General features: G+C 36.1%; 1 protein-coding gene across 1 annotated transcript; it reads right to left on the minus strand.

The window, feature by feature from the left end:
* Nucleotides 1-5669: 5669 nt before the first annotated feature.
* Nucleotides 5670-12273, minus strand: LOC141347180 (voltage-dependent L-type calcium channel subunit beta-4-like). The gene is made up of 6 exons (XM_073852184.1): nucleotides 12219-12273; nucleotides 11934-12043; nucleotides 10912-11063; nucleotides 10694-10789; nucleotides 10382-10570; nucleotides 5670-7910 (listed from the first exon to the last, which is right to left on the minus strand). Exons 1-6 carry the CDS (start codon nucleotides 12266-12268, stop codon nucleotides 7626-7628), a joined length of 882 nt encoding a protein of 293 aa, XP_073708285.1. The 5' UTR covers nucleotides 12269-12273; the 3' UTR covers nucleotides 5670-7625.
* Between the last annotated feature and the right edge of the window lie 192 nt (nucleotides 12274-12465).

A 12465-nucleotide genomic window follows, 5' to 3' on the forward strand; every position in this document is an offset into this window, starting at 1 on the left:
CCACACCCATGTTTCTGTGTATAAAGTCTGTGTCTGCTCACTCCCCAGTGTCCGTCGATGTATTGTTACATGCGTTCTTTGCTTGCTCCCGGTTTTTGTTTGTTTGTATGTAGCTTCAGTATTTTGTTTAATAAATTAGTGTTTTCATTTACTTCTGGATTCTCCGTGTTTTCTCCTGGCTCCTATCACCAAGTACACCATCAGCAACTGTGACAATTATGTGGAGTAGAGTATTATGAGAGAGATATGGACTGAGCAAGTGTGATTACCTGCATCTTATACAGCATTCATTCTTCAGCTCAATCTCATATTCACAATAAAACATTAGTTTGAATGGCCACTGAGGAAAGCATTATCTTTGTCGTAATGTTAATATCTTTTGATCTGTTAAGGGTGATTTCTGATGACAGAGTGCTGCTTAGTGCATTTGTTAGCTGCGTCAAGCTATAAAATAACTTAACTTCCGCTTATAACAAGGTTTATTTTTCAAAATACTACAGCCGACTCATCTTTTGTCGCCATTTAATGACGTAAAAAAATTACCATCATGAAAACAGGCACCATTTATCAATACTAAACACTAATATTAAATTCTATTATTGTTTATATAAAATATTATTTATTGAATAATAATAATATTTAATAAACAACAACAACAGCCATCATAAAGTTGCTAGGCAATTCAGTCAAAAGTACAAAGGCAGTCCTCTGATAAATAGCATTGAATTTACATAAACATGATGAGATTTTGCCAAAACTATTTGCTCTAAAACTAATAATATATTAATGTGACCAAAGACTTCATGTTAGATTTACGCAAAACAAATTGTATCTCATGTTTAACCACTAAAGAGATATCAGAGCCAGCGGTAATTTTCCAGAAGATCTAGCCGAGGTGAGGCTTCTCTTGGCGGGTTCATGAGGGCTGAATGGTAGCTGACGCCCTGGAGCTCACATGTCTGAAAACATTGCCAAATAGACGTCATCTTTATTAACAAACTGCATATTTGAACTATAAACAAGTACATTCTTGCCTGAAAACCTCTTGAAAATAAATTCTGTGACACAAAAACATATATATATATTTAATTATAGTGGATTTTGGCGACACTCGCTTCGAAAAGTATCACAAGTGGAATGATACGATTACAAACTGTGAAACAGCTGTTGGAGATCTGATATCACTCTAATATCGCACTCTTATCAGCCAGTCAGATTTGAGAACCATAAAGAACTGTTGTAAATGTGTATATCTTCTCAGTATGGCATTCAATGAATTTGCTTAATAAAAATAAAGATCTAATGAAACAGTTTCATTATATCTTTATTACATGTTTTATAAAAGCAACAAAAGCAGGGCTGTTCTATAAACAGTTATGACTAAAGGGTTTGCAGGCATGACACACAGCCCTTTTGATATATACACAATATAGACATCTCATGTGTTGTTATTGCTAAAATATAGGCTACTTCTCTTATAAAGTAAAGTATACAAGCAGTTTTTTATTTTTGTGATTTAAAAACTTTTATGCACATTTCCTGATTTACTTCCACCAGTTAATAAAACGCTGATTGTGCAGTCATTTTTCGTGATGCAGCTTTATCCATGTGCCCATTTCTATTATGAGCACTAACCATCTCATTCAATGGAGAGAGAAAATTGAATGTTGCCTGGCAACAACAGAGAGCACTTTCCTTAAAAAGTAGGTGTTGATGTAATCAGCAAAGCCAAAAGCACTTATTTTAAAGTGTTGTGCATTAAACAGTGGATCAGCTTCACTGTGCTATTGTTATTTTCTTACATGATAAACCCTATTAAATACTATCTAGAGCCAGATAACTGTAAACCATGCTTTAGCCAGATCTTCAACCTCTTCAACGGGACATCCTGTATATCCTGGAGGATACTTCTGTCCAGACTGATAAACAACAAACTGGACGAACCAATGTCATAATATTTAAGTAATGTTATATATTGAAAAATGTTAAACACATGTGTAGGTCCTCAGCGCCACAGAGAGAACATTCTGTCCAATTACTACAAAGTGCCTTTAATCTAGATTGAAGTGGAAGGGGAGGGAGATAAATTGAGAGGGAGGAGAAAAGCTTGCTAATGGGGAGGGCCATCGGCGAATTCAAGACAATACCGCTCCCTACTGTTTAAAACAAGAAATGTTTTTAGTGTTCGTTTTAAAAACTTTTTTAAGGTTCTGTGATCTGCTTCGTCAGAAAGCCACTGCGATGTAATCCACACTTCCATTCCAAGGTTGGACACACCTGATTCGCCTATTGTTTTCTTCTGATTTTAGAATATTTATAAAGTCATCAAAGTATTCTATATTGAGTTGTTCCTCAGAGTCATTGTTTCTCAAAGTCGCCATCTGTTGTGGAGAAACAGTTCTGCACACATTGGACATTCTCTCAGCAAACTTAAAGAGGTGAACCCTCAAATGGTTTTGAAACAGTACTGAACCTTAAAGGGACAGTTCACCCCAAAAATTAAAATGTCATTTTTCATCATTTGCTCAACCTCATGTTGTTCCAAATCTGTATGAGTTTCTTTCTTCTGATGTACACAAAATAATATATTTATTTTGAGGAATGTTGGTAACAGTTGCTGGTTGTCTTTGACTTTCAAATTACTATTTTTTTCTATCTACCTTTTCCTCAACCTGGAAGTAAGCCTATGGGTGAGACTTCCGGTTCATTAGCCGCTATAAACCGGAAGTCTCACCCATAGGTTTTTAAGTTGAATCTAGTGAAAACTTTTTACAGCGTATAGGGAAATAACGAGAAGAATAACAATGGGCAGTAAATGGTAAAATTGTTTGCACCACAAACCAGTGTGTTCATAAAAAAGATAATATATTAAATAATATGGTAAAACACACCAATTTGCAATATCAAGTAGCAAAACGAGCTGTTCTGTACAGCTAAAAACAGCTGGACGCAGATGAAACCAGAAGCCACACCCATAAAATTTACAAATGGCCATGCCCACATTTACAGGAAGAAAAAGTGTATACTTTCTATACTTTTTGTTTGAACTATCCTTCTAACTATTTGGCCTATCACATTCAATTCATATTTAAAATAATATATACATATTTTTAGTTGTATGCAGTTCTATATGTAAGCATGTTATACATTGGTGTGAAAAAGTGTTGGCCCCCTTCCTGATTTTTTTTTTTTTTTTTTTTTGCATGTTTGTCACACTTTTGTCACACGTTTCAGATCATCAAACACATTTAAATATTAATCAAAGATAACACAAGTAAACAAGTTTTTTTATTATGAAGGGAAAACAAAATTCAAACCCACATGGCCCTGTGTGAAAAAGTGTTTGCCCCCTAAACTTAATAACTGGTTGGGCCACCCTTAGCAGCAACAACTGCAATCAAGCGTTTGCGATAACTTGCAATGAGTCTATTACAGCGCTGTGCAGGAATTTTGGCCCACTCATCTTGCCAGAATTGTTGTAATTCAGCCACATTGGAGGGTTTTCGAGCATGAACCGCCTTTTTAAGGTCATGCCACAGCATCTCAATAGGATTCAGGTCAGGACATTGACTAGGATACTCCAAAGTCTTCATTTTGTTTTTCTTCAGCCATTCAGAGGTGGGTGATCATTGTCCTGCTGCAGAACCCAAGTTCGCTTCAGCTTGAGGTCACGAACAGATGGCCGGACATTGTCCTTCAGGATTTTTTGGTAGACAGCTGAATTCATGGTTCCATTTATCACAGCAAGTCTTCCAGGTCCAGAAGCAGCAAAACAGCCCCAGACCATCACACTACCACCACCATATTTTACTGTTGGTGTGATGTTCTTTTTCTGAAATGCTGTGTTACTTTTACGCCAGATGTAATGGGACACATACCTTCCAGAAAGTTCAACTTTTGTCTCATCAGTCTACAGAGTATTTTACCAAAAGTCTTGGGGATCATCAAGATGTTTTCAGGCAAAACCGAGATGAGCCTTTATGTTCTTTTTGCTCAGCAGCGGTTTTCGTCTTAGAACATTGCCATGCAGGCCATTTTTGCCCAGTCTCTTTCTTATGGTGGAGTCATGAACACTGACCTTAACTGAGGCAAGAGAGGCCTGCAGTTCTTTACATGTTGTTGTGGGGTCTTTTGTGACCTCTTTAATGAGGTGGCAAACACTTTTTCACGCAGGGCCATGTGTGTTTGGATTTTTTTTTCCCTTCATAAAAAAACCTTTATTTAAAAACCGCATGTTGTGTTTACTTGTGCTATCTTTGATTAATATTTAAATTTGTTTGATGATCTGAAAAATTAAAGTGTGACAAACATGCAAAAAAATAAAAAATCAGGAAGGGGGCCAACACTTTTTCACACCACTGTATTTGAATATCTTACACATTATATTATATTTATGTTTATATTCTTATTTTTAAAACATTTAAACAAACATTCCAGTCAAAGGGTTTTTAAGAGAAACTCGTATTCCAAACATTTTACTATTGTATACCCTGCAAATCAGATTTAATATTTTTGTACCAACATTAAGTATTTTAAAAAATTTCAGTGCCTTTATTTTTTAAGAGTATCAGTATAAAAATATATATATTGAGCTTCATATGCCATCTAGAGGCAGGAACGCCGAAATTCAGGGACTTTATTTATGATAATGTTCCCTTTAGTTAATGAAATTGATAATGCAAATCCCATTCCTCGGTTGTTGTGGTCTTACAGTATCTTGGTCACTCTGCAAAAACAACTCTAAGACACTCTTGTGTCCCTCAACTGTGTAATTGCTTTTTTTTCTTAATAGCTGATGGCAGCTTTGTTCTATTACAGTCTGTTCTGCTCTATTTTTACATTGTTACATTGTGGTCACTCCAGCAAAAACGTAGTAACATTCTTTGCCTTTTTAATGATTTATTAAACATTTAAAATCAAATCAAATCAAATCAATTTGAAGGCCATGGCCTTTAAGGCAAAACACTGCAGGTGAATAGGGTAAAAAAAAAAATAACTCATAGTTATCACCTTACTTGCCCAGTTAATTGATTACATTGATAATTGCAAACATTTTTTGTATTACAAGTTTTCTAAATTGCAAATATGCAAATGAGGCATTATTTAATTAAATATGTGCTCATTTGCATACATTTCTAGTACAAAAAAAGTCAATTTCAAAATTCTTTTTGAATATTTTTTGACATTAGAGTCAAATGTTTTTACAGAGGGGATTTTGTCACTCCATAATTCAGAAAAAAACTTAGAACAGACACAAAACAATTTTTTTTTTTTTTAACCATTTTACCAATCAAGCAAATTATATATGAACAAATCCCTCTGTATGTAAAGTTTTGTGTTTGTAAGTGTTACTGAAGTGGAGATTTATGGCTCATGTAGGAGAAAAAACTCATTTTGAGAAAACGGCCTTTAAAAATATGTATTGTAATTGAAATCTATTGACACAAATAGAGAATGTTCTATAAAAGAAACACCTAACAGTGTCTTTTGGGTGTTTTCTTTTCACTAGTCTGAAAAAACACTTTATGAAACACCAAAAAGCCCAAAATCTCAAACTTGACAGGTGCATGAAAAAACAGTGTTTTTGCCTGCAGTGTCTGTCTGCCCTTAAAATGCCAATAAACCAATGACTCCGTAAAGTCTAAAATGAATAAATAAATATGACACAGTTTCAAAATGACCATTTATTTTTTCTTCTTTTCTTTTTTGTAAAAGAACTTAAATACTGCTAGATTTGCCTTTTACACAATTATATTCCATAAAACATTTTTTTCTTTCAAATTTGTTATAAATTAAAATGATATGCATGCAATTTTGCATTTCCATCTTTAATTTTCAACTTTCACAAAAAAAGGAAAAAAAAATGGACACATTTTTATTCTTTTATCTGGAGCTCAGATGAAGCTGCTGTGAAACGGGAGAGGGCAGGATGACGGGAAGGGATGAACAACGTTCCGGTTTTACAGAGAAGTTCCATCTGATTGTCTCAGGCAGCAAATTCGGAGATGATTTTTTTTTTTGTTTCGTCAAATGGGCATCGACTGCCAAATTCCTCATGTTCATTCATCCTCATTATATAATTAACAGAGAAGCATGCTCATAGACAAATGCATACAGAATGTACTCGTTGCGGTCCTTAGTTTTTCCGAGTTGATTTTTTCTTTAAAATGTATTCTTTTGAAAACGCACAAACTAGCATAAATCAATAAGGTGAGAATATGCAGGCGAGGAAATCCATGGCTTGCCAAGGCCTTGGGTCTGTAAGTTTCAGGTCCAGGTCTGAACTGCTTCCATATGCTAAGGATCTACTTGTCCTCTGCCAGTCCCTTTCGCACTGAAAACATATGAGTAGAAGAACGACACTTTAGGAGTCGGGTTTAGTCTTTAGCATTTGAAAAGTGGCGAGCCACCCAGGAGGTGGTTGGGGAGGTCACTGCATATCTGCTAAAGTGGACCGGACGGCGGCAGCTCCAGTTGGCAGGGTGGAGCACAGGGTGCCAGTCACTCCTAAAGAATCAGAACTAAATTGACCTGTTTATCCTAGAGTTAGATGTAGTGCTGAGAAAAATTGACTTTTTTATTGACACCAAGCACCCTTGAGACCTCTTTAAATTACAACGTACCAAAGTGCCATAATTTCAGCTTTTAAATGATGAAAACTAACTATAAGATGTCAATGCTTGCTAACTCTACTGAGGACTAGATCACAGCAACACTTTTGTTCAGCATTCCTATGTTATGCATTTCTTTAAGCTGTCTTCCTAACTAAAAAATAATGCCTGGTAAGAAATGAGTCCATGGGCTACCATGCTAACCTTCACAGATGATTGGCTGGCTGTGGCTGAATCTAAGATTCCCGCTGTTTACAGCAGAAGTTATGTGGAAATTCCACCGCCTAGGATTTCAAGGCTTTGGAAAACTCCAAGATCATGGTATTTAAGATTCCATTTCTGGAAGAAAAGACAGCTGGCAGTAGGTTTGTGTTTTTACGGTATTGAAATGTTCCAGTTTGTCAGCCACTTTCTTGGGGGCCTGCTTATGGGCAATGATCACAGCATCATCCTATGTCCACTCAGGTTATGCACTAATGACAGGGGAAGCATGCGGTCAGGTAACATGCTGGCAATAATGACATAAAGACTAACTGAGCTCCTTGTTCGGTTTTCAGGGATCCTGTATATACCCTTTACAACTCTCTGATTCTCGGCCATTGCTAGCTTCACAGAATATTTGCTTTCAAGGACCAACCGATCATTTTGATTTGAAGTTAAATGGTTGCTTGGTAGAAGTAAAACCTGCCCTTTTGCAACAAAATCGACAGAACGAAAAATCAACAAGCATATTAACATGTGAAAGCATAACAACTGTAACGTTTCTGCTCCATTGCAATTTGAAAGGTTTCCTTTTCCTAGACAGACACGTTGAGCCTTGTATAAGCAGACGGAAATGCAGGCTTTGGTCAGATGGCGAACGTTCAGGAGGGGTTAAACAGTTTCTGCTTTGTAGCTCAATAGACCCTAACAAAACGAAAATGTAATGGAAGATGTATACAATTCTGGACAGAAGCCATCTTGGCTCGGTGGCTCTGTGGCTCAGGCTTGGAGGACCGAACGGGGCAGGGTGGCTCAGAGCCGGTGTCGTGAGTCCTGGCTGTAGCTGCCTGGGGAACTGCGGTTGCGATGGGGCTTGTAGGTGTCCTGGTAGGGGTCCTGGTAGCCCTGCTGCTCTTCCATGTAGTGGTGGTCTCGACCGCTGCCGCCGTGCTGCGAGCCGGAGGAGCCACGGTTCCGTCCCTTGTGCGCTCGTTCGTTGTGGTAGTTCTCGTCTGAGGTCATCAGGTTGCGCCGCTCGTTGGGGGTGGAGTGGTCCCCGGTGTGGTTGGCATGCCGTGTTTTTTGCCCCTGTTGATTCTGATGTACAAGTACCAAATAAAGTAAGAGCCTGGACTAGTATGCATATCAATATAAGCACTATCTTTTAAATGTTTTTTTTGAAGAAATCAATACTTTTATTCAGCAAGGATGCATTTAATTAGTCAGAAGTAACAGTAAAGACATTTATAATGTTACAAAAGATTTCAAACAAATGCTGTCGTTTTGAACTTTCTATTCATCAAATAACCCTGAAAAAATGTTGGTAAAAATTCAGCTTATGCCATCAAAGGAATACATTTTGATTTAAAATGAATTACAGTATAAAACAGATGTTTAAGTTGTAATAATATTTGACAATATTACAGTTTAAACCATATTTCTGATAAAAAAATGAAGCCTTAGTAAGCATAAGACACTTCTTTTTTTAAAGTTTGGGATCAGTAAGATTTTTAATGTTTTAATTGTTTAATGTTCTTATACTCACCAAGGCTGCATTTATTTGATCAATAATACAGTAAAAACTGTGATATTGTCATATATTATTACAATTTATAATAATGCTTTTTTAAATATACTTTAAAATTTTTACTCATTCATTCCCTCATTGTGAGCACGTTTTCCTAATTCATTACCTCATTATAGTGAAATCGTAAGCACATTTTACTAATTCGTTCCCTTGTTTTAAGTAAGTCATGTGCACGTTTTACTCATTCATTGCCTTGTTTTAAGTAAATCGTGAGCACATTTTACCCATTTGTTCCCTCGTTTTAAGTAAATTGTGAGCACGTTTTACTCATTCACTACCTCATTTTAGTACAGTCGTGAACACGTTACTAATTCGTTCCCTTGTTTTAAGTAAGTCATTTTACTAAGCACATTTTACTAATTCGTTCCCTCGTTTTAAGTAAATCGTGAGCACGTTTTACTAATTCACTACCTCATTTTAGTACAGTCGTGAACACGTTAATAATTCGTTCCCTTGTTTTAAGTAAGTCATTTTACTAAGCACATTTTACTAATTCGTTCCCTCGTTTTAAGTAAATCGTGAGCACGTTTTACTAATTCACTACCTCATTTTAGTACAGTCGTGAACACGTTACTAATTCGTTCCCTTGTGTTAAGTAAATCGTGAGCACGTTTTACCCATTCGTTCCCTCGTTTTAAGTAAATTGTGAGCACGTTTTCCTAATTTATTACCTCATTATAGTGAAATCGTAAGCACATTTTACTAATTCATTCCCTCATTTTAAGCAAATCGTAAGCACATTTTACTAATTCGTTCCCTCGTTTTAAATAAATCATGAGCAAGTTTTAATCATTCATTCCCTCATTGTGAGCACGTTTTCCTAATTCATTACATCATTTTAGTGAAATCGTGAGCATGGTTCACTAATTCGTTACCTCATTATAGTGAAATCGTAAGCACATTTTACTAATTCGTTCCCTTGTTTTAAGTAAATCGTGAGCTTGTTTTACCCATTCGTTCTCTCGTTTTAAGTAAATTGTGAGCACGTTTTACTAATTCACTACCTCATTTTAGTACAGTCGTGAACACGTTACTAATTCGTTCCCTCGTTTTAAGTAAATCACGAGCATGTTTTACGAATTCGTTATCTCAATTTAGTAAAATTGTAGGCACGTTTTACTAATCCATTCCTTCATTTTAAGTAAATCTTCCTTAAAATGTTTCCCTGTAAACGCTGTAACTCATTGATTAACCACCATAGAACGATGCACTGTTGCGGAAAGGAACTAGCAAGTCACTACTGTTTCCCAAACGCTTTCACATCGCCGTCGTTTGAACCACATTAGTTTAACAATATAAGACCATTATTGATGGTTGTTGTTCCCCGTCATTTTGTTTGATTTGATGTTTGATACATCGCTGGTTCCCTCTTACTTTATACTTCGGGGTTCCATTAGGGATTTATGCACATGCACACTCTTGAAAAACGGTGCTTATTGAGGACATTAAAAAATACATAGATTAAAATGTATTTATATTTAGATAGAAGATACATATATATATATATAGACTGTACTGCATGTTAGCTTGCTTATTGTTCCCAAGAGCATAATTTATTTAAGCCTATATGTCTTACTAATAAGAAACTATGCTTCTAGCGAGAGGTTGCAAATGTTCTTTTGAACTATGCTTCGGGAAACACTGAATCATTGAACTGTGTTGGTAATGATCGAACTTGCAACCATAGTTGGCTAACGATGCTTTTGGGAAGCGCACCCCAGAACAGAGTAGTAAATCGTGCTCACCATACTTAAAATGAGGTGACGAATTAGTAAGTCGTGGGAACTAATTGTTAATTTGTGGCCATGGTATAAATATATAGTTATATTTAATGGGTCACACTATGTGCACTGTAAGCACCAAACCAGATCTCCAGGTGATCTCATGAAAACCAGACTGAAAACCTTATGTGTACCCCTGTCTATGAATATGTTATGTGTTAAATACATATATGTGCGTAGGTGCATGTCTGATTGTGTACCTGCAAGCCGGATATGGCAGACGTAGTGTAAGGGGCCAGGGCAGCGGGACCGAGGTTTCTCCCCAGCAAAGGGTTGAGTGGGGTACTGCTGGAGGTGTGGGTTGCCTTCCAGTATGCCTCAAGATACTCAGCCAGGTGCTCGCATGCGTCTTCCAACTGATTCTCATCCAAGATGATGTCAAACATCTCCTGTTAACGCACAGCCATTCCACACACAAACACATAAGACAGTTAAATTTGTGTAAAACTGGAGTAATTTCTGTATTTTACTTCCACATGTGTGTTGATGTTTGTATGTAAAAGAAGACGCACCGGAGGACACTGTGCTAGTTTATCTGCGGCTACGAGCTGTACATTGAGGTGTTTACTCTGTGACTTTCCTCTAGATTTGATGAGCCGCTGGAGGACCTACAGGACAAAAGAGTTTGTTACAGACAAGAACAATAATTTCAAACAGATTTTGAAGTTTGATTGGTCTTTCTCTAATGAAACACTAAAAGCGTGACACGAGTGTCTCTGAAATGTCACACCTTTGGTGAGGACACTTTGACATGGACGATAATGGGTGCTAGTGAAGTCTTCATCAGCTGAGCAGGATGGTTGATGGTGTCTGCGTCCAACACAACCAGCTGGAGCGAGCGAGCTAGTTCAAATATGCGCTCAATCTCGCTCTGTACCTCAGCTGTACATGTATATCACACAAAAAGATTATCAGTCTACAGTTCACACACTAATACAACAAAAACAATCAGGACTTGGAGGTGAATCAGTTTGTTATTGCATTTGATAGCAGTATGTCACACTAAAGGAATATTCTAGGTTAAATACAACCAGTTTTGAGCAAGCTGCTCAAAGAATTCTAAAGCTACTAAATACTCAACAGAAAACAGGGTTAAGGATTTTGAGAAAGTAGCTATTTACACTAAAAAGAGTAATGTTAAATCGCTACTTTTACCCCCAGTTTCACAGACAAAGGCTTAAGTCTAGTCCTAGACTAAATTGTAAGTCTGAGCCATTTCAACTGAAAGAAACTTGCATTGACTGATCTTAAAATATATCAGTGCCTTTGTTTTGTCTCAAGATCCACACCAGTAATATTTTTTTCTAAGCATATTTATTAAAAATGTCCTAAAAGAAAACGGGTCATAATTTCTTAACCATGAACTATTTGTAACGCACTGTTTATATGGGACAAACTTTACACTCAGCCACCGAGCAAGGCTGTGCTTAACTAAACATTGCTATTTACACACATTTTTATCTTAAAAATCAAGATTTGTTTACATAAGATTTTATTAAGCGAATTAAAAATAGAGTATAATGTTTTTTCTTTGAAATCTTTCAGTACTCTTAGACTTAGAACCATAGACTTCATTAGTAAATGCATTACTGTACAGATGACTTTCCTTGTATTTATAAACTGAGGAACAAGTCAAAATCTAAGGTAACTGATTATATGTCTCAGATACTGTTGACATAACTTGAATTTAACCTGGAATATTTCTTCTAAAAGCCCTTTGTGAGGTATGTTTTGGCTCTTTTTGGTTCTTACCAAGGCTGGATCTGGTATTTGAGCGCTCAATAATAGCTCTCTTGCTGGGATTGTTGAGCACTGATCTCTTTGCCAGTGAGATATCCGCCGTCACACGTGTGATAGTTATCCTAGGGCAATAAATACATTATCTGTAGTTAGCTGCAGTAAATACCTGTCATTATAACATATAAGCCACCCTATCTTGATTATAACAGATTATACAGCATTTAAAAATGTTAAGTGTTGTGCAGGAACATGATGAAATGGCAGTGTAATCATCGATAAACCACTTTTGCTACTTACCTGCCATCAAACCGGTGTTTCAAGAAGTCAAAAAGAGCTTTCTGCATCATATCAGTGACCTGTACAAAAGATATCAATTGTATTTGAGTGTGATTTAGAACGAATCTATCTATCTATCTATCTATCTATCTATCTATATATATATATATATATATATATATATATATATATATATATATATATATATATATATATATATATATATATATATATATATATATATATATATATATATATATATATATAT

Source organism: Garra rufa, chromosome 12 (assembly GCF_049309525.1).
Source record: "Garra rufa chromosome 12, GarRuf1.0, whole genome shotgun sequence".
NCBI lineage: Eukaryota > Metazoa > Chordata > Actinopteri > Cypriniformes > Cyprinidae > Garra > Garra rufa.

Excerpts from the sequence above, each read along its gene's own strand:
- LOC141347180 (XM_073852184.1), bottom strand. The coding sequence starts at position 12,268 with ATGATGCAGAAAGCTCTTTTTGACTTCTTGAAACACCGGTTTGATGGC. Across the intron at positions 11,064-11,933 it reads AAATACCAGATCCAGCCTTG|CTGAGGTACAGAGCGAGATT; the intron begins GTAAGAACCAAA and ends ATACATGTACAG. Across the intron at positions 7,911-10,381 it reads CTGCCATATCCGGCTTGCAG|AATCAACAGGGGCAAAAAAC; the intron begins GTACACAATCAG and ends CTTGTACATCAG.